Genomic DNA, 22,644 nt, shown 5'->3' with positions numbered 1-22,644 from the left:
GGCTTAGGTTCTTTAATGGATACTTCAGGCAACTAATCAAGCAGAAAGTGCTAGTGTTGTGCCAATATTCAAAAAAGGGCAAGCAGAATGACCTGGTTAACTGTAGGCCAGTTAGCCTGACATCAATCTGGGCAAAACAATGGAACAGTTGATATGGAATTCAGTTGAAAAAGTCTTAAAGGATAGGAATATTATTAATGGTGGTCAACATAGTTTTATGGAAGATAGGTCTGGTCAAATCTGATTTTGTTCTCTGAGATTACAAGTTTGGTAGGTAAAGGTAACAGCATCAATGTGATATATTTAGATTTTTATAAGGTGTTTCACTTAGTACTGTACAACCTTCTGATTAAAATATTATCACTATACAATATCAATAAAGCACATGTTAAATGGATTAAGAATGGCCTAACTGACCTTTTAAAAAGTAGTTGTCAATGGAGAATTATCGAATGGGGTATTTCTAATGGTGGTTTGCAGGGTTGGTACTAGGACCAATTCTGTTCAACACTTTTTCAGCAATGATCTGGAAGTAAATACGAAATTACTGCTGATAACATTTGCAGATGACACACAGATTGACAGAGTGGTTAGTCATGATGACAGGGCAGTCAGAAAGAGAGAGATGGATTGCTGGCCATACCTACAGAATGGGGGAACTGTATCTTGGAAAGCAGTGACTCTGAAAAGGATATTGAAGTCATGGTTGACGAGCTACTGAACATGCGCTCCCAGTGTGATGCTGGGGTAAAAAGGATGAATGTGATCCTTGAATGTAGCCACTGCGGTAGTATTACTACCACACTCCACTCCCTGTTTAGAAATATGGAATTATATAAAGATGCCTATTTACATAGTTTGGTTATAATTAATGGAGATATCCCATCTCCTAGAACTGGAAGGGACTTTGAGTCATCAAGTCCAGCCCCCTGCCTTCATAGCAGGACCAAGTACTGATTTTGCCCCAGATCCCCAAGTGGCCCTCTCAAGGATTGAACTCACAACCCTGGGGTTAGCAGGCCAATGCTCAAACCACTGAGCTATCCCTCGGTTCATTCACTCCCACCTGCTTTCTTCAGGAAGTTTCTGAAATGAATGCTTGTAAACTAGAAACTAACATCTTTCATTCCTTAACATCACATTGGGGTAAATTTATGTAGTCTTAGAATTTATGACCAGTTTTGTTTAATCACTGTGTTTTCCCACATTTTCAATAAAACCCCAGCTGGAACTCTAAACTGAATTTCTCCATCCCACAAAGGCCAGCAGTCTATATTAGCCACATTGGTTCATTATTATTTGATATTATCCATCTTGAATATGTTGAGTGTGACAATCAGCTAAAAATATTTGGCAGGCATTCTCTTCGCTGTTCAATTATTTAATGACCTGCCTCAGTGTGAATGAAGGTCACAGAGTAGCTGTCTTCATCACGTTGTAATGTTGCCCTATTATTCATTTAACTTTTTAAAACTCTTGTACAAGGCTTTTTTTACTTGGTCATTTATGCCCCATTGCGAAATAAGCATGCCTCCAAATACAACAAATCATGTATGTTGCACAGCTTTTTGATATACTTCTCCAGCAACTCCTTTTCCATATTTTAATGGCTGTAGTAAATTGCATTCGATGTTACTATTGGCAAGGAGTATTTTAATAGCAGGATGACTTGCACTTTAGCCATATGACACTAAGGCCTGGTCTGTATTTGAAAAGTTTTATCTGTATAGCCATTTTGGTTAGCGGTGTGTGATTATTTCAGTTAATAATAAAAAAAAAAAGTTATACCAGTATAAGCTGCACTGGTATAAAAGTGCTTATGCTGGTATAATTACATCCACAGTAGGAGGTTTCTAGCACTTTAATTTTACAGGTATAGTTGAAGTGCTACAACTTTAGCAGTTAACTGTTCCTCTGCATTTTGTTTTCTACGTACCTATTTTAAAATAGTTCATACATTTCTGTAAGTGCTGAGCACTTAACATATGATATCTAAGGATCTAACTTTACGTTTTTATTTCAGGCAGATATATATCTTCTATGCAAGACTAGAAATCTGCAATTAAATCAGATTTATACTAGAGATTTAGGGCCAGTATTTCTGTAAAATCAAAGATTTGGTGAAATCTCAGATATTGCAGTGGGGTTAGAAATAGATGGATGGATATTTGACAAGAGCTCGAAGGCTAGTTTTTTAGTTCTCTAACACTCTCGGTTGCATCCTGGTTTAAAGTACACTTGTTTTACAGTACACAGGGTGTGGGATGAGGGCAGTGTAATGAGTCTGGCATGGACTTTGTAGCTTCATTTTCTGTTTGTTTTTGTTTTTTTTTTTTTCCCCTTTAGATTTTATTTTGAGAGCAGGTTACAGATGTGTGTTTGCTATTTAGCCCTGGGAGAAAAGTGGGATGATTTGAGGGAGGCGGGAACAAATTTGGATTCAAAGATAGTTCTTCCAATGAAATACTGAATATATGAAGCATGATAGTTAGACTGGAATGTAAAAAGGTGTTGGGATCCCACGTGACTTCCGGTCTGTTAACTTAGATTTTTTTTTCTTGTTGCTTTTTTACGAATAAGGACAAACACTGTCTTTTCTATGCCAGAAACACCACGTACCAAACATTTTCCTAGTACTATATTTACCTGTGTTTTGTTAGTCGTAAATATAAAGTGTTTCCCCCCACCCTCCCCAGGGCAAAAATTACTTCTTATACCAGCATAAAAACAAAGACATAAAGATACTCTGTAGATTAAATGTTATTAAAAGTGACCTGTGAAGGGGAAAAACACAGGTCTGTCTTCTTTAACAGGTATAAAGACCACCAGAAAGGCACTTTCCTGCTTGTTTTTTCATTTTAGAAATAGGAGGACCAATTCTGAACTTCCCTGTTTTTTTGGAGGTTCCTGATATGCATATTAGGATCTTTCTCTGTCATTAATTGAAGGAGTGTTGAATCTTTATTGAGAATTCAGGCTTCTCAAATAAATAGGTGTAAATAAAAATAAAACAGTTTAAATAAAAATCGCTTCCCCTCTCAGTCAGGTTTCACTTCCTTCATATCTATGATGAAATGAAGCTATTAGTGCTCTAGTCATCCAGAGAGTTTCTCAGGAAAATGGAGTGAACGAGGCCTGAATTGCTAATGTTAAAAAGCTGTATTTTAAAATCTAGATCAGACTTTGAACATAATAAATAAGAGAAGTGATACAAACCCGTTTCATTGTCTTGGCAGATCACTTTAAGTTTCTTGTCAAGGTACAGTTTCCTTTTCACTGCAGCGTGTGCTGGGAATTGCAAATACCAAAAAAAGTGGCAAAAATGCCCGTGGTGTATGAGGCAACCTCTTGGGAAAAGTAGTTTTGATTGACATTTGGTGCACATGAAACTTATAGTGCTAGAGGCAGGAGCTGCACAGATTTTCTCACAGGGAGGCCACAACACACTTACCCCGACCTGCAAGACTCCTGCCATGCTGGGCTTGTTCCAGCAGTAGATGGTCAGTCACACTGGACCCCTCTTGAATCTTCACTTAATTTCTTCTCTTGCCCATCCTTACCTCTCTTACTGGTGCAGCTATGTCTTGCACGGATGTGCTGTAGGTAAGTAGAGCACCAGCTTGGTGTCTGGAAAGGTCTCCAAACACTTCTAAGCTAAGTGAATGATTTAGGATGCACTGGTCAGGAGTACACGCTGAGAAAAAACACTTTCTGGGCCTTTTCTTCCCTACAAAACCCATTCAAATAGGTGCTTCCATTTGCAAGCCTGCCAACGCTCATGCTTTATATTTCCTTTAAATGTGTGAATAATTGTAGTATTTAGTTAATCTGAATTAGTCCAATGAAGAAGCTAAAGTGCTGTGGTTTCTCTTCTCCTTCCCTCACAAACTTACAATAATAAACCATTCTAAATAGGTGCAGGAAAAACTTAATTTAGAGTCATAGAGTTTAAGGCCAGAAGGGAGCATCAGATCATCTGAAATTGGCTACAACCCAGGTTCCAATGCTGTCAGTTCCCCACATCTGCACTGGGTAGTGGTAAATATATTTTTAGTCTTATTCAGTCATGGTTGTGGTTCTGAAGACACACTCAACATGTTAAAATAGAAGCAGTAGTAAAAGTAGAGTAAATATTTCTAAATACTTTCTGGTTGAATCACGTTTAATCTTTAATTTGCAGTGTGTTTATGAAATTGTGCTAAATATTTTTACATCTGATTTGATGTTTTAGTTTGGAAACTCAATAAAAATTATTACACTCCCTTCCCTCCCCCCCTTCAGGTTGGTGGCACCAAAGCTGGAGTAGTACGTTTTCTGGGGGAAACTGACTTTGCTAAAGGAGAGTGGTGTGGAGTAGAATTAGATGAGCCTCTGGGAAAGAATGATGGAGCAGTGGCTGGAACAAGGTTAGTTTATAATCCTATAATAATAACCTTCAGTAACACAAAATTGCTTGGGGTTTTATGTATCTTTCAAAACCTCATATTCATGTTTACTTAGTTTGTAAGGTCTTTGGGATGGAGACCTTCTGTGTTGTTTGTGTATACAATGTCTGGCACAATGATGCCCTGATCCCTGACAGCAGTCTCTAGGTGTTACACAATACAAATAATAATTAATTTAGTGCAGCTAGCAGAGGGTCTTGAAAGATTTCCTTTTCTCTCAAAGACCTGCCCCCTGTTTGCTTGGAAGAATGCATGTGACAGAAGGGAAATTGAGATTTAACTCTGCTAAACCTGAATGGAATTTCTATAGGCCAAGGGCTTTCTAACTGCTGAGTTTTCTGCAAGCGAAGTGCTAGAGCTTCTCAGAAAAGAGGTTGTAAGAATTTTATAATGGAAAGTGCTAAACAGCCTTAATACCAGCAACTCTTTTCCCTTGTTTAGACTGTTGATGTGGAATTCCTTAGAAGTTGCCATACTGTACATGAAAAGGTAATTCTCTGCAGTCTTAATTTATTTATTACCCTCATCTGTTTTTGTTTTTTCTAAAGGTATTTTCAGTGTCAGCCAAAATATGGCTTGTTTGCACCGGTCCACAAAGTTACCAAGATTGGATTTCCGTCAACCACACCAGCTAAAGCCAAGGCAACTGTGAGAAAAGTGATTGCAACGCCATCAGCTCTGAAACGCAGTCCAAGTGCATCTTCCCTGAGTTCTCTCAGTTCTGTGGCATCATCAGTAAGCAGCAAGCCAAGCCGTACAGGACTAGTAAGATTCTTTTTCTATTGCATGCTTTACATTTCCAAGCAGGAACCCATATGGCACATGCCTGTGGTTTGCTTATGTAAACTGAGGATAGACCAGTTCTTGGGAAGAGCATAATATGTTTCATTGTGCTCTTTTTTGTTTTTCACTCAAAGCATGCATGTAGGAAATCTTAGCTAGCTCTGAGGAATAGATAAATGTTTGTACATTTACCTTTTATATATTTAACACCAAACTAACTGAGGTTTTTGCAATAAGGAAGGGGCTTATGCTATCCGCAAAATGAAGGGCATCAACGTATTCTGGGATCCACGTTGTAGAGAGTTGTCCATTTTTCCAGGGCTGCTTCTCCGCTAAAGCTACGTTAACATTTGTAGACTTGGCTCACATTAAAGCTTCCAGAGATGAACATGTGTGTGACTAAACATAATACTAGAAGCCTGAGCTAGACCAAAATGGAATATCTTTTTCTTTTTCCATTGGAGAGATGGTTGTATGTAATGGGTCAGTAAAGAAATGTAATGTGGAAATCCAACCTCTGCCTTTGCTGATAAGAAGCCTCTTTCTTTTCCTAATTGATTTTTATTCTGTGAGCTTCTAAAGAGTAGAAACTGCAAAGTATGATGTTGAGATTAATTTTAACATAGTACTAATTTATGACCTAATATATTTTATATTTATGTTTATTTTTTAAAGTTTGGTACATAAAACCTTGGGAAAGCTTGATATCTTCCCTAACAACTAGGCAATTAAGAGTGTAAAAGTAATTTTCTATTGCACCATTTATCCCCAGAAGATTCCAGAGCTTTTTTTATAATCCCCAGAAATTTATATACAGATGACTATATAGGGACCATGTCAACTGCTACTGAAATTCAGCCACCTCTGGAATGAAACTGAGCAGCTAGCATACAGCTCCACTGAACAGCTGGTTTAGGACAGGGAAGATATTGTTACCATATTCATTTGAAACCAAAGCAGATTTCACATGGGCAGAAGTAGTTACCCAAGTCAACACTTGGCCAGGACAACAGGACTAACACCTTATTATAAAAAGCACATGGATCTTTATTCGCCACAAGTGAATGGCACCTTTTTCTTCTCAGTCTTTTCTGAAATATCCACTTCTAGCAGCACAGTGCCCCCTAAACTTATACAGGTGCATTGGTTCAGTATTGACCCTTCTTCTGCAGCACCTGCTTACTCATTGGAGTGCTCCCATCAAGTACTGACCTGGATCAATCCAGCTTAATTTAGTGTTCTTGACAGGATCATAGCATAAGAGGGAATGTAATTATTGGCTATAATAGTCTTTGGAGAGTTACTTATTTTGTCACAGTGATGCTCCAGTCCCCTTCCTTATATTCCATTCTGATTGAGGATGAATGCTTAAGGGTCCAGCCGCAGAAGAGATTCTGCTTGTCAAAGTAATCTTTTGACATTTTTTCCTCTCTCTAAGAGTAAAATGCTGTTTATTGCAAGAAGTCCCAAGTTTCTTTGCTTGTGTTCACATTTTAGTCACAGCAGATCTCTACACTACTCTGAAATTCCAAAACAGTGTTTTCTGGTAATTTTATATTTTATCTGGAATTTACCAGGCTTCCACCCATTCTTCTAATTTATCCAAGGCTGCTGTTCTTTTTGCTTGCATCTGTAATAAGTCACCAACACCAAGGTATATGAGCCTCTAATGTAGAAAAGCTGTTTGTGGCTATTTGAGTTTGTCCCCTAATCTGAATCCTTTTGTCTAGTACTGAAACCTTTAGTTTTTAGACCATTAATGAAATGAAGTGCTTTGAAAATCTGCAGAATTGAAGAGACATGAGCTAAGTGTGTGGTTTTTTGTTTTGTTGGGATGGAGGAATATCTCGGGAGCATTGAAGAAATAAGGCAAGGTCATCCAGACTTCAAAAGACAATGCTTGGCTTTATTTGAAGCTGAAGTAATTCTGCCTAGAACTTTTGAATCACTTGAGAAGTACAGTATTTGCAGATTTTCTTGGAAAGCTAAGTTATTCATAGCCAATTTGGAAATGTTAGAATCTGTAGCGATTCCCAGTGGTCAAAAGAGAGAGAAGGTGGATTTTTTTTTTTCCTAATGCAAGATAGTGGCAAAAACAATTCTTTTTAATTTAGAACATAGAAAGGGAAGTCTGGACTGATGTTCTCCAATGCCAGCATTCCCCACTGGATATAGCAGTATTGTTCAATTATTTAATCTTTGGAAAGACCATGTAAGAGACATGTTCCCGCTCTTGGTCACAACTACTGTGATACTGTTTAAAACTAATCTACCCAGAGAGCAAGGTTCTGATTTTGAATAATTGAGATATTGATAGGAACTAGGATCAAAAATGCTATCTATAGTTTAAGACCTGGGAAGAAAGTTTGGATTACTAGGTTTCAGGTCAATTGTTACATATTATAACAAATTTACTATCTCAATACTTGCTGCATCCACAACTTGTTCAATAACTATTACTCATTCGTAGAAATTCTTGTACTTTCAGTTCTGCTACTTTCCCTCCCAGTGCAAAAAGTTTTGACAAAATGGAGGATAGGGGCATACTAAATTCTCACTAATCATTGTAAGAGCCAATTCCATTAAGTGGAATAGTGGGCACACTTGATCAAGCAAAGCCTTAGTCTCATTTGAGAGAGATTACATTTTGCAGATGGATTCATTTATATTTAACCCTTAATTTTAGTCATTCCAAAGCGGTTCTTTCCAAAAACTATTAGTTCAACTCAAATCCTTAGAGTGATTCCTATCAGATATCAGTTATAGTTCTTCAGAATGTACTGATAGTGACAAGGATTACAGAACTTTCCCTTTTAGTCAAGGAAAATTCCCATTGGCTTCAATGGGAGATTGTCTCAAATGAAGACAGCAGAATTTTACGCTGCGTATTTATGCATCCTTCATAGACACAAAAGGCGGTAATAGGACTTCATGGGGAAGGCTTTTCACAATCCATTTGGAAACCTAAAATGTTCTTAGATTGCAGAAAGTGACCCAAGATTATGATTCCATATATAAGGGAAGAATGTCTAATTTTACTAGGAGGACATTTTTATATCTAGCCAGGGCTCATGGAAAAAGATGCTTAGCAGCAACCTAACAAGCTAGCCTTCGATTGAGTCTATGGTACCCATCTTAGACTGAGGCCAGCCTTCTTTTTTCATTTGAACTCTTCGGTCTCCTATGCACCACCTGCTGATTGCCACGGAACAGTCTTGCTGCACAATCATGTCCCTTATTCACTTCCAGAGCAACTAATTTGAAATTAATTTTTAAAACAGGAAATAAATTATTTTCCTCTCTCATTGGTTTTGATATATAAAGTGTGGGAGGAGCTGCAGTCAGGTATAAACATCTGCTTAGCTAGCACCCAAAATGCTTGTACAATAAGATTAGAGCCTTCCTTTTTATTTGATAATGAGGTTTTTAACATATTTGCTTTTTTTGAAGTTAACAGAAACATCTTCCCGATATGCAAGAAAAATTTCTGGCACCACTGCTCTCCAGGAGGCTCTGAAGGAGAAGCAGCAGCATATTGAACAGCTTCTGGCAGAGAGGGACCTGGAGAGGGCTGAGGTTGCTAAAGCAACAAGTCATGTAGGGGAAATAGAGCAGGAGCTGGCATTGGCTCGAGATGGACATGATCAGGTAAGAAATAATGCTGCTCTTTTGACATGATGATTGTAGGACAGCCAACTTCTTTCAACTTCACACTAGGTTTTATTATTTGATTGGACAAGTTTGGGAGTAATGGGCACTATTTTAAAATTGAGTCTAGTTTGCAGCCACTGCTCTTCTTAGAGGTTCCTGAGATGGTGAAGTTGAGACTTGTTAAGAAGTTATGTTTATAGTTCATTCTGAATTTTAAGAGGTGGTATTTTAAAAACATTGTTAAATATTGTACAGTGCCCTGAGCAGTTGGGTAGGGGGGCATTCTAACATTTGTTGTTAAAATTACACATTGGAAACAAGCTCTCTTAGGCAATAATACCTTAATTAAGACGCTCACAATAAATATTGTTAACAATGATTTCCAGATTGTAGACTAGCGACAGAAGCTACCTATTTGGTCGTCCATTCCCTAAGTGGCCATTGCAGGATTATTACCTGTAATGTATAAACTTTATTCCTTCATCCAGTCTATTTTTACACATCCCAAATGCTTATGCTTCCACCACATTTCTTGAGAGACCATTCCATATGTAATTACATGAAATTCAACATTGATAAATGCTAAGTAATGCATATTGGAAGAAAAAGAATCCCAGCTATATTTACACTGCAGTGGGCTCTATATTAGCTGTGACCACCCAAGAAAAAGATCGCGGAGTCACTCTGCACAGTTCTCTGAAAATTTCTGCTCCGTGCTTGGCAGCAGTCCAAAAGGCTAACAGAATGTTAGGAACCATTAGGAGAGGGATAGAAAATAAGACAGAAAATATCATCCTGTCCCTATATAAATCCATGATCCGCTAACACCTTGAATACTGTGTCCAGTTCTGGTTGCCCTATCTCAAAAAGGATCTAGAGAAACTGGAAAAGGTTCAGAGAATGGCGGCAAAGATGATCCGGGGTATGGAACTGTTTCCATACAAGGAGAGGCCAAAAAGATTAGGACTGTTCATTTTAGAAAAGAGATGACTAAGGGGGGATATGATCGAGAATCATGATGTGGAAGATATGAATAGACAAGTATTATTTACTCTTTCACACAATACAATCACCTGGGGTCATCTGATGAAATTTAATACACAGTGGGTTTGATACAAACAAGAGGAAGAACTTTACACAACTAACCTGTGAAGCTCATTGCTATGGGATGTTGTAATGACCAGAAGTATAACTGGGTTCAAAAAAGAACTGGATACGTTAATGGAAGAATGGTCCCTCAATGGCTATTAGCTCAGATGATCAGGGATGCAAAAACCCCATGCTCAGTGCAACACTAAACCTCTGACTGAGAGAAGATGGGAGTGGAAGACAGTGGTGGATTACTCCTTAATTACCCTGTTCTATACAGTGGCCCTGAAGCTCTGGTACATGCCACTGTCAGAGACAGGATACTGGGCTAAATGAACAGTGGTCTGACCCAGTATGACAGCTCTTATGTGATAGAGCTCGCTTCAGGAAGCCTTAGTTTGATATTTAGCCTAGATTTTGCTTTTCATATTTCATCCAATTCCTTCCAATTAATCTCCATTATACCACACCTCCCCTTGCTGCTTATACCATTGGTATATTGGTAAATGGTTATCATGTGCCTGTCCCCTGGGTTATCATTTTACCAAGCTATAAGTATTTTGTTCTTAATCTTTCCATTTACATCTCTATACAGAATAGTTGACTGTTTTGATTTCCTGCAAACCATATGGCTTTCTTCACCCTTAAATAGAACCCTGTTTAAACTTCTTCAAGTAAATATTGACTTGCCTAATCTTTTTACTTTCTAAATTCTATGTCATTGCTGCTAATTAGCATGTACTGGAAATGGAAGCAAAAATGGACCAGTTGCGGGCTATGGTCGAAGCTGCTGATAGGGAGAAAGTGGAGCTTCTCAACCAGCTTGAGGAAGAGAAAAGGTGAACCAAAAACTTTATTCAGGATTTCTCTCCATCACAAACAAGGTTTTGTGTTTCAAATGTGGTGGTTTGCCAGTAACAGACTAATTCCAAATGGGACAAATATAGGGTGTTGTGGCTGGTGTGAAGTGACTTGCATAGTTCATGCTATGGAGTTGCTTAGACCAATAGTTTGCAACCTGCAGAGGCGGTGGTATTGAGGCAGCTTCTGCAGGTTGCATCATATGGGGCTTAAAATAAAAGCTCTTTCTATAATAGATGCTATGAGCCTGTTTTCACCGGCTGCTAGGGCAGCGAGGGACTACTTTAACTCTGGTCCTCGTTGGCCTTGAGCTCACCTTCAGCATGTTGCCAAGCAACATAGCTGTTGCTGTACATGACTGATACACATTAACTGAAGTGGCATTTTGCAGCTTGAGACATGTTCACAGCTCCAGCAGTGTAGTATTTCTCCCTCTTCCTCCTAAATACTCTGGGTTTATTTTCTTTGAAAGTACTCTGCACTGTTAGATTTCAAGTTACTGCATGAGATTATATCTAACTACCTTAAATCCTTCACTCTCAAAAGCAAGGAGTTGTTGTGTAGACAGCGTTGTAATTACTGTTAAGATAAATACTAACTTAAATTCTTATTGTTCCTTTCCTTTACACTAATTGTCTGAAAGACCCCATATTCCCACAAGCCCTGCCTTTGACTGAGAAGACTCGACGTGGTCATCTTCAAAGTCCGTCTACTGAGTTTTTCAGCCAGTGCGTGTCATTCAAGGGATATGAGGCACCCTTTCTCTCCTCTCCACATTTCTTGTGGAGTTGAGAGAACTGTGGAGCCAGTGTAGGTTGCTCAGAATCTAACTTCAGAGCCCTCTTCCACAGGAACACACCATCTGGTCCATCTCAGTCCACATAAAGTTTGACTAGGATAAAAAGGGGGGGAGGGGAGTTTGAGATGATGATGTTCGCGAATACGTTCTATCTATATGTTCTGAAACTCTAGTGTAAATGAGGCAAGTTGTGCTTTAGCACATGTCAGTTCCTCCCCCACAGGCTTCCTCTCCACCAGCCAGCACAGGTACAGATCAACTTGCTTTACTTATACTAGAGTTTTACAATGTGCATTTCTAAAAAAAACACCCCAGCTTCTTAATTTTTTTAATACATTTTCTAATTTCTTACTCATTTTTAGCATGAATCATAGAAATTAGTGATGGCAACTGGATCAAGTCTTTTTATCAGGTCATTGTTTGAAAGTCTAAAAAAGAAACGAATGAGATGGTGACTAGTTAATTTAAATATATTTTGTTTATTTAAACTATTATTTTCTTCGTTAATACTGTCTCTTCCAACCTTTAAAGAACTTCAGGAAGGATTTTGATGTGAATTTTTCAGTGTTCCCTCATTTAAAATCAGGGTTGAACTTTTTCCCTTCTCCCACTTTTTCTGGTAACTTGATTAAATAATTTCAAATATAATGTTGCTGTGGCTTTTAATTTCTAATGAAAAGTAAGTACGAAAAACTGTCTTAATTTATGACTCCTAGGAAGGTGGAGGATCTTCAGTTCCGCGTAGAGGAAGAGTCCATTACCAAAGGAGACCTAGAGGTAAAATACTGCCAACTTTGTAAAAGTCACATTTGGTAGGATGTTGAAGTGCAAACAGCTATAGACATTATATTGCTACCAGTGTGAAGACAATGAAAGGAAGAGTTAAAACTGCATGTTGATATTCCAGGAGTACACAGAACAAATGGAAGGGGATCCCTAAACCTTCAAGTACCCAATTCTGCAGTCTTTGTGTAAGCTTAAATGGTCAAGCTTGGGCCCTTAAGTAAATTGTATTCTTCAGCATGGCTTCTATAGCTGAGTGGCTGCAGTTGTGGCAGAATAATGTAATTTAGCTCTTGGTAAAATTTCATCCTTTTTGCAATTTTTATAATCCTGCTAACATTTTTCAAATTATTTAAAAGAAGCCAACAACTAGAAATCAATTTTAAAGCTCTAAAACTGGCAGTTAATAGTCATGTCCCTGTTGAAGTGGGTGCTGAAGATTTAACCACCTCAATCTTCTGGGTGATTCATACCAAAAAATGACTATCCCTGCACATCTCTCAACAAAGACTTAACATCAGTGCATGCTTTAGCGAGGGCTCAAATTTAAGCACACCAGTGAAATACAAAGTATGTACTCTAATCACGATTTACATTCCTACTTTGTCTAGCTGGTATGATGTACTGAACTCTAGTCTAACATTCTGAAATAATTCTATACACAGTGTTTTTATTGTTAATAAGAAAGAAACAGATTGAGACCATTTAAACACTGCCAGTTTTTTAATCCAAATTTTAAATAAAAATGTTGGACGTCTTCTAGTTTAACATATTTAATCTGAAAAAAGTTGGTTACCCTTATCCCATTGTAAAGAACAATAGAAATTTAAACTGACTTGTAACCCTATGAACCATTAATGATGAAAGTGCTAGCCTTGTGGTCCATTTCATGTGACATTTCCTTAAGTTCTACTTTGTGTCAGTCTTCCATCCATTTTAAAGTACCTATCTATACTCTGCTCTATTAGTTGTTCAGTCCATGAAAGTGTTTTTTGGATTTGTTTGTTAAATCGATCGAGAATTAAAATTGAGTTTAAAATCATGGCAAACTGTTTTAAGGACTCTGGTTGATTGGTTGACAAGATGCATATCTTCAGGAGTGTAAGCTGAATTTAAATGAATTGAATGCCTCCTGTTGTATTGGAGTGATAGTGTTAAGCATTTAGATGAAATATATTTTGTGTTTTGTTTTTTTTTAATTTTTACTGATAGCAAAAGAGGCAGATTTCTGAAGATCCTGAAAATGTAAGAGGGCATTTAAGTGTGTGGAGACATCCCATGTTAACAGATTGTGTACAGATAAAATGCTTATTTATAAACTTAATCACTAACTACATAATCTGCTATTGAAACATTGACTAGTATTTGTGTGCATGTTGCTTTCAGAGCAATTACAACACTTATCACAAGCAATATATGTAATGACTAAGCACCTGTGATCCCCTTTAACCGAAGACAGGGAGAATGGGTCATCATTAATTTTTAAAATAAAACCGCAAACTTAATACAGTGCAATCAACTGAAAAGCAACAGGAGCTTACAGGAAACTACAGCCTTGGGTCCTGAAAAGTCTTCTCTCTAAAAGCAGGCCTCAACCTGCATTGATCACAAAATCCTGTGTGCTTTCCCGTGAGCTCCCACTACTGTTCAATGGATGGCACTGTAATCATTTCATGAAATTTCCTAGACAACAAATTGCATAGCCCCACCTCTCCTTACTGATTACTCTTTTTTGTTATGAAATGCTGAAGAGAAAGCATGATCCAAGGAAAAGTGATGAAGAATATGAGAATGAACTCATCATTTACAATGTACAAAGCTATGGATTTTTCATTGTAGCGTAACAGGATTTCTTCCTGAAACACAGAGAAGATGTTTAGGACTGGCTAGAAGAAATATATTGCTTTGCAAGACATTAAAATAAATCCCCTCTACACCGTCCACAGTACAAAGCAGATGGAATTCAAAAAAATTCTCTGCTTTTGATTTGGTTCAAGAAAATCTTATAACAGGCTGCCTCCTGCAACCCCTCTTCCCCCACCAAAATAGAAAGCTCTCAAGACTAAAACTGATTTCCTACTGTGCATTCTTAGGTGTTCCTTTTGTGAAGCTACTTCCGTGATCTGGGTCTCCTCTATTCTTCCAAATCAGGCACACGGTGTGTTAGAAGTAAATCTGCATGTGACTTTCCTCTTTCCTATTTTGTGCACTGCTCATTCCCCTCTGTCTTTATTCCAGATCTCTCTATTCTAATTTCTCCCTGAACAGGTTTATTTCCCAAGAAAAACCCTTGTTGCTCTGCTTTTGAGTGGAGAGTCATGTTGGATTATTTAATGTAACACTAGATAAGAAACTATCCAGACCATGTTCTGTGGTGAACATGCCAGCACAGGGGACTGAAGACTTGCTGCCTCAGTCACAGAATCATTAGTCAGCATTATAGCTTCAGCATAGCAGTACAGATGGATCAGTAGGTAGATATAAGTGCAAAACTAAACTGTGAATTTCATTTCAAAGAGTGAGAGCAGGGATAGTGTGCAATTGTTGTGCACTATTGATAACTGATGGCCCTGCATTTGGGACTTAACGACTTAGGGTACATCTACCGTGCAAAAAAAAAAAACAACCCATGGCACTTGGGTTTATGCTACAGGGCTAAAAATAGCAGTGTAGACCCTCTCGCTCGGGCTGGAGCCTGGGCTCTGAAATCCTGCATGGGCGGGGGTCCCAGAGCCTGAACTCCAACCCGAGCAGGATTGTCTACACTGCTATTTTTGGTGCCGTAGCATGAGCCCACGTCAGTTGACTGGGCTTTGAGATTTGCTGCCACAGGATTTTTTTGCAGAGAAGATGTATCCTTAGTGGAGTTGCAGAGGATTTAAGTCAGGGCAGGATTTGTCTCACCCCTCATCATCTAATTGTGATTCCCCAGACTAGAGAGAGTCTTCCCTGTCATTATTACATCTGAATCAAGCTTTCCTTTATGTTACGCCAAAATAAATCTGGAGTAACTTCATTGAATCTTCCGAATTCATTCGTGTGTAACTAAAAGGAGAATTTGTCCCTTAGACTTGTCTCTTTAGATGATTGGAAGGGAGCCCAGACTGATCCACAATTCCTCAGTGGATATCCCTATTTGGAATTGGAGCCTTTCCTATGGAAATCAGACTTATTTATTTTTGTTTTTGTTTATTCTTTAAATGAGCAAAAGTGGTGTTTGGAGTGGTCTCTTTTAGATTGCGCCTCTATATTTCCCTGAACATCTTTATTTTTGTTTTAGCGCAGATAATATCTGCGTGGTGGGATATTTTTGAATAAGTTCTGTTAACTCTGATCTCTGAAGGTTTTAGTATAATTGGACAGCACCTAGATATGTTTGTTATAGCTGCTATATAAGCAAGGGATTAAAAAGAGGCTTTGTATATGATGGGTTCTGTAGAAAGCTTTAAGATAGTACATATTTTAGTAGAGATTCATGATGTAAGGAGAATTCTGGATATGCCCTTCTGTATAGATCCACCTCAGGGAATGTGACAGAGTAATTATGTTGGTTTATTCCAAACCACTAGTTAAAAAACCTCAAGACATTTCTAGAGCTGTTTAGTGGCTTGGGTTTTTTTGGTTTGCTGGATCTGAAGTCACACTAACTAATCTCACCAAGGCTCTGAATTAAAGCTATTGCATTTAAAACTTAGACATTTTAAAAGTTCTCTTAACATCTCTAATTCCCATCAGAATATCGAACCACATAATGGAAAGCTGTTGGTAAAAGGACAATCCTTATTCTTCTGGCAAACTGGCAGTGTTGTCAAGCCTTCTGAAGATCTCCAGGAACAAAGGAGACCTAAAATCACATAAAAACTTCATTAGCCCAAGGAACTGCTGAAAGTTTAGCCTCTGAAGCAAGTTTAATATTTTTGGATCCCTATGTTTTGGGGCCTATTGAATTATGTTGGTAGAATTGGCTTATTTTCATCATGATGGATACAGAACTATTTTGGTTCAGCACCAGTCAACTTCCAGCTTTTGACACAGATAGAGAAATAACTTGATGCGATCAGAATGAAATGCTATGGTGAAGCCATCTTTTTATTAATTGATGGGTGAAGGAGAACACACCTGAAGCAAAACAGTCTTTCTTTCCCCCATCTCACTTCCTCTTCAGAGAGTACTTATGATCTTTGATTGTTGGGGCTGCTTTGAAGATGGTCACAATCAGCTTATCACTGTTTATACATAACACTGCTTTACAGGATTTCAAAATATCTTACTACAGACACTGGCAGTGGAGATTTAGGTCTACATTACCTTTGCCGGTGCACAGTGCACATAGAGTGCCCATGTATTCACAGATCTCCTGCCGACTGTGGAAACACTACAGTATGGGCACTGGGATGGTGACAGATGGAGTAGGGCCTTGATGGGATCCCACATATCTTCACATTACTCTCTTCTTCTTCGTATTCTACGTCTGACTCTGCAAGCTGAAGACCTGTTTCTTCTAATTAATATTTCTTAGGTTAATTAAATCCAGCCACTCTACTTCACACTAAATTAACAGCTAAACTAAATCACATAGAAGAACATTGCTCCACTCTGGCACAGGTAACTTCTCAGGATGAGAAGCATGTCTTGCCATAGACAGACAAAATAATATTCAGCCTCCTTCAGGTGGTCACCCTGTTGTTGGGATGGTCACGCCTCTTTCTAGGAAAGGACACTTAAACCAACAGGCATGAATATTGCTCTTTAAAAGATGGCATCTTTTAGGTTAATGATGATGTGTGTTAAGATTGACACAATGTATTAAACTCTGCAGTTCAGAGCTGAGTGTGACATGCAGTTCTTAACTCTGGGTGTGCTTTTCTTTTTCCCTCCCACAGTGGTGCAAGTCAAGAAGGGAGTAACTGCTAGACTCTTTCCACCTCTCTTAAACCCCATGCTTTCTTGCAGACTCCTGGCAAAATGTCTCCGCCTCTTTGTTGAATATTCAGGAGCTGCAACCTGATATTCCACAGTTCTTTATAAAACCTACCCCTTTGTGAGCAAAGGGCAGAAGGTACTTGGCTCCGCTTTGTGTGGTTTCTTTTTCTCTCTTGGAACCCAATGCCTTTTAGAAGTACAAACTTACTTCCTCCTCTTGGCCTAACCAATTTAGACTTGAGTGATGTACCATGGTCAAATCGGCATTTTAGTTACAGAGCAACCAGTCTAAATCAGTCACATTTGCTCCCCTTCGGAAAGATGGGGAAAAGATGTTCTGCAGTTCTGAGTAACTCTGTGTATTCACACCATTCATATGATGGCAACAAATGAATCTTGACTTGCCCAGGACTTGCCAGGAAGATTTTTATGGCACAAACTTAAACTATAGAGAAATTAAAAATAGTGTTCTACAGAAGCCTTAATCAATATCTATGGCCAAATTCAGACCTGCTGTGTGCTGGTCTTGTTCCATGGTGTTATTTCACCCGTGTACGCCAGGTCTGAATTTTGATCCCCTAGTTCATAATTAAAAACCTAACTCAGCTACATCCAAATAAATATACAGTGTTAGTTGGGGGTGATAGGCGGAAGGGACTTATAGTTCTTTAAAAAGTATTAACTATTCTAATTTGTGCTGGTAAACGTCACATACTGATAAATAACTTCTACTTGGCTGCATGAATCTACCTTACTTTTTGTCCGTATTTCTTCTTGTTTGTGGTTTGTTTGTTTATTTTACACATCAGACCATTTACACTTTCAGTCCATCTCTCTCATCCATAGAGTTTCCCTGTTCATTTTACCCACTGCATCTTCTCTGCTCATCCTTGGTAGAAGATACTGGCAGCACGGCCTGCATGTGGCTCCCTCCTTTTGTGCTGGCATGTGATGGTGGCACTGTTGTGTTCTCTTCCTTTCCCTTTTTACTAACAGACGCAGACCAAACTGGAGCATGCCCGCATTAAGGAGCTTGAACAGAGCCTGCTCTTTGAAAAGACCAAAGCTGACAAACTCCAGAGGGAGTTAGAAGACACTAGGGTAATGGTTTTCACTATTTAAATGAACAAGACCTATTTGTAACGTGGAGGATTTCTGATCACGCAGTCTGTGGGGTATAATGGATATCGAAGAGAGTGCCTGTCTTCTGCCATATACTTTATAGAAAGTAGCCAAGAAGGACACTACTAAAACGACTATTAGATTTTGACTTTTTGTAACATTTTTATTATATATAGTTCTACAAAGGAATCCAGGTAAGATCTCTTCAAAATGGAAAGGTATCAGTTGACTGCAGGTCCAAAGCAGCAAACAAAGTTGTGGATCCATTTATGAAAGTATTCAGCAGTTCACTTGTAGCAGATAGTGAGGTTCTTTATGCTCCAAAAGAAATGCTGACTTGCTGCAAATAGACAAATGTTCTCATATCATTTACTCTAATTCTTCCAGTCTGAAGGTTTTGGGGGGAATGGAGCAATCTGGACCTTATGTACAGGTTGTAACATTAGGTGCTTATTTTGCTGACCAGTGTGTACTGTGGCCATACGGTTGTTTGTTTTTTCTCCATTTGTATGGTCCTTCCATAGGGAACCCAGTGGCACTAGTTACATAGTCTGCTTACACCTCTGATTTTTATTTTTTTTTTAATTCCCTTGTTAGAAAGGTGACGTTCTACATGTGCAGAGACTTGAAACAATGTTAGTATCTTTCTACCAAGAACCATATTAATCTCTCTCTAGAAAGATGCTAACCCTGTGTCAAATTTCAGCTGAGACAGGTCCTAGATGACTAAATTAGTTGATCCCAGTACTCCCTTTGCAGGTGCGTTTGGCAGAGTGTAATAGTATATTATCATACCGATGTGCTCTCAGAAGTCCAGAACCATGAAGAATGGAAATGACTTCCAAGTTCCTTATTTGGATGCCTTTGCCCATATGAAAAAAGACATTTTTTTTTTTTTTTTTTTTTTTTTGCTTGAAGGAATTAATTGCTTATGGTTTTTAAGCCTAAAGCATTCTAGTAATTTGAAATGGCTCTGATCAGCCTACAGCTCTGATTACTCCCCATTGATTTAGAGTATTTTAAATACCAATGCATAATATGCATTGTAATGAATGTCAAATCAGAGACATTCATCGTTTCTACTATCAGTCTGAAGTTTTTAACTTTAGTATTTGCAGAAGTCCAGTAAGGTCTCTGTTTTCTGACAGGAAGTATATTCTATAGATTCCCACTCTTGGTTTATAAAGCTGTAGGGATGGATTGCTTTTATGTAGCAGGAAGCAATCTTTACATGTATAGCAATCCACTAACTTATTTGGATGGGAGTAATGGATCCAAATTTTCATGATTTAGAGACACATGGGAATAGGAGGAAACTTAAAACTCCCACAGATGAATTAGTGTTAATATTACCTGCAGCATGTGCGTGGTATCATAGCATTCAAATATCTTGCACTGAGAAAGGATTCTTCAAAACTTGCTTATAAATTGGGCTCAGGTTTAGCATCTTGGCACCTCTGGTTAACTGTTAGCATCAGTTAGCAGATGCAACACAAGCCAGTTGCTTTTTCTTTTTTGGGGTGGGGGGGGGAAGAAACCTCTCTACAGGGAATGAATTCTGCTTGGCTGGAGAGCTTCCTATTGATTGAGGTTTTTTCCCCACCAGTCAGGTCCTTACTATTCTCAAAGAAACTTCAGCTCTTTTCCAGACCCCAGGAAGGCAAAAGTGAAGCTACACAAAAGAGAAAGAGGTGTCTCTGGTTCATTTTTGTTATTCTGCATCAATATGATGATGGACCAGACTAACACAGGTGCATACAACTATGCTTTCCTTTAACATGAGATTCAGTAGAGACTGAGCAACTCCCAGTACCTAAAGGGCCCTTCTGGGCCAAGGTTTATGTAATGCCACAGGGTGACTTCATCTGTGCACAGTCCATTGCTGGGGTCCATGCTAGTGGATCCCTGACCAGATTTGGGACCTATGTTTGTGGGGAGAAGAAGGTGCTTATTTTTTTTGTACAAATATAGTAGTTGCTCCACTCCAGCAAACTGCCCACATAGGGCCTAAAACCTCAGACTTTTTGGCAACAACCAGTCAAAATTACTTGTATTTACAAAAGTGAAGATGCAAAGCCTACAACTGTAGGACAGATTAGTAAGAATCTTGTATGTTGGCCATATTGTATAATCACTGTTGGCCATTCTCAGCAGACACCTCAGCATGACTGATCAAATAGTGCTAAAAAAAAATTATGGTAAAACCATTACCAGAAAGTCAATGACTGTGACAAAAGGACATAAATCGCCCATTACATGATAGGAGTCTAGGTCACATGTTGCAAGACACCATTGTTTATGAATTTCCTTGTTCCTAAATTCCTCTCACATATGCACATCAATGCTGGGTTGCGAAGCCCTCATTGATGGCTTCAGTGTTCATGGAATCTTGTAGCAGGAGAAGACAAACTTTCAGTAACTGAGAGATGAGAATAACCTTAAAATACACTACAGTATTTGATGAGAACCTGTAAAACTGGTCCAAGAGGTGATAAGTGAGCTCAGCCCTCTATGTGAAGAATTCCACCTGGTGTGGAACTGAACCAGTTAATGCCAGTTGTATTATGATGATCCTTGCGACACAAAGGAAAATATTTCAAGGCCAGTTGGTGTATCCTTTAAAGATAGTCTGTGAATCAAGCAGCTGGCAATTATCTTCATCCTTCTCCTCAAACAGAAAAGCCTTGAGCACTGGTTTGCTGAGGTTTTTGAGGAGCTATCAATTTTCTGCATTAGAAAATTACTCATCATAGCAGTTTCTGTTTTAGTTGTAGGGGGGCAAGGAGTAGGGTTGCCAACTGTCTAATTGCACAAACCCAAACACCCTTGCCCTGCTTTGTCCCTTCTCCAAGGCCCCACCCCCACTCATTCCAGCCCCTTTCCCTCCATCGCTAGCTCTCCCCCACCCTCACTCACTTTCACCAGGCTGGGGCAGGGGGTTGGGGTGTGGGAGGAGGTGCAAGCTATGGGCTGGGGGGTGGGGCGGAGAGGTCTGGAGTATGAGGGGGCTCCGGGCTGAGCCTGGGGTAGGGGGTTAGGGTGCGGGCTCCGGGAGGGAGTTTGGATGCAGGAGGGGGCTAAGGGATGGGGCCGGGGGTTGGGGTGCGGGAGAGGGTGGAGGCTCCAGCCGGGGGGTGCTTACCTCAGGTGGCTCTTGGAAGTGGCGGCAGGTCCAGCAGTGGCTTCTAGATGCAGAGGCGGCCAGGGGGGTTTCTGCAAGCTGCCCCTGCCTGCAGGCACCACCCCTGCTGCTCCCATTGGCCACGGTTCCCCGTTCCTGGCCAATAGGAGCTGCGGAGTCAGCATTCGGGGTGGGGAGCAGCGTGCAGAGACCCCCTTGGCTGCCCCTGCACCTAGGAGCCGCTGCCGGACATGCTGGCTGCTTCCAGGAGTGGCTTGGAGTCAGGGCAGGTAGGGAACCTGCTTTAGCCCTGCTGTGCTGCTGACCTAACTTTTAGCAACCTAAAATCTCCCGGATTGGCTTCAGTAGCCTCTGGGAGATGGAGCCCGATTCCGGGAGACTCCCGGCCAAACAGGGAGTCTTGGCAACCCTAGCAAGGAGTGATGGTTTGTTTTTTCCTTATGTCTCATCTGTTTGGCCATCTTTTCCTTTGACAAAGTGAGCTTTGGTCTAAAAGAGTCATTGAAACAGTTATCTAATATGTTGTACATTTTCTTCATTGTTCATGGGGCAGGATTTGGTTGATTAGATTCTGCAATGATACATATCAGCTTTAATAGGATATGTGAAAGCCAGTCATTTAACTTAAACACTTCCACAAAATATTGCTGCCTTAATAATATAGCCTAGATAAATTGCAAGATTACTAGTTGTTCCGTCAAGACAATAACTTCCAAATATCCATGCTTATTCCACTTGCTGTTTTATAGTAAGCAGTTCTTCTTCATTAGCTTTCAAAGTTCTTTCCTGACCTATGTCCCAGTACATACTGCAAAATATATTGCTGTTGATGGGATATGTGGGAGAGGTTTAAAACACATTATGGTTTTGTTCTTGAGGTCATAGATGGAATAATATAAAACAAAGAGTGGGATCTGTAGAAAATACTTAAAAAGAACAATTTCAGGTAAGTAATATCTTTAATCTTGATGTTGATAATACAAGGAGGAGCAGACACCGTAATTTCCTGATCAGGAACAGTGGTTGGTTTTGTGATGCTTTTGCAT

At 39.3% G+C, this 22,644-nt stretch overlaps 1 protein-coding gene across 13 annotated transcripts in view; it reads left to right on the top strand.

Annotated features, from left to right (window-relative positions):
- Positions 1–22,644, top strand: part of CLIP1 (CAP-Gly domain containing linker protein 1) — a 121,952-nt gene that overhangs the window by 52,555 nt on the left and 46,753 nt on the right. For 7 of the 13 annotated variants that reach the window (XM_054006159.1, XM_054006162.1, XM_054006158.1 and 4 more), the window contains exons 4-10: positions 4,282–4,406; positions 4,994–5,210; positions 8,679–8,876; positions 10,704–10,807; positions 12,345–12,405; positions 13,624–13,656; positions 18,331–18,435. In XM_054006159.1, the coding sequence (XP_053862134.1) occupies positions 4,282–4,406; positions 4,994–5,210; positions 8,679–8,876; positions 10,704–10,807; positions 12,345–12,405; positions 13,624–13,656; positions 18,331–18,435 (843 nt within the window). The remainder of the gene's footprint in view (positions 1–4,281; positions 4,407–4,993; positions 5,211–8,678; positions 8,877–10,703; positions 10,808–12,344; positions 12,406–13,623; positions 13,657–18,330; positions 18,436–22,644) is intronic. The other 6 variants (XM_054006171.1, XM_054006166.1, XM_054006170.1 and 3 more) reach the window with 3 other exon arrangements.

The sequence above is a fragment of the Malaclemys terrapin genome, chromosome 16 (genome assembly GCF_027887155.1).
Source record: "Malaclemys terrapin pileata isolate rMalTer1 chromosome 16, rMalTer1.hap1, whole genome shotgun sequence".
In the NCBI taxonomy this organism is placed as follows: domain Eukaryota; kingdom Metazoa; phylum Chordata; order Testudines; family Emydidae; genus Malaclemys; species Malaclemys terrapin.
The sequence above is the reverse complement of the archived record's forward strand: the minus strand, read 5'-3'. Positions and strand labels throughout refer to the sequence as shown.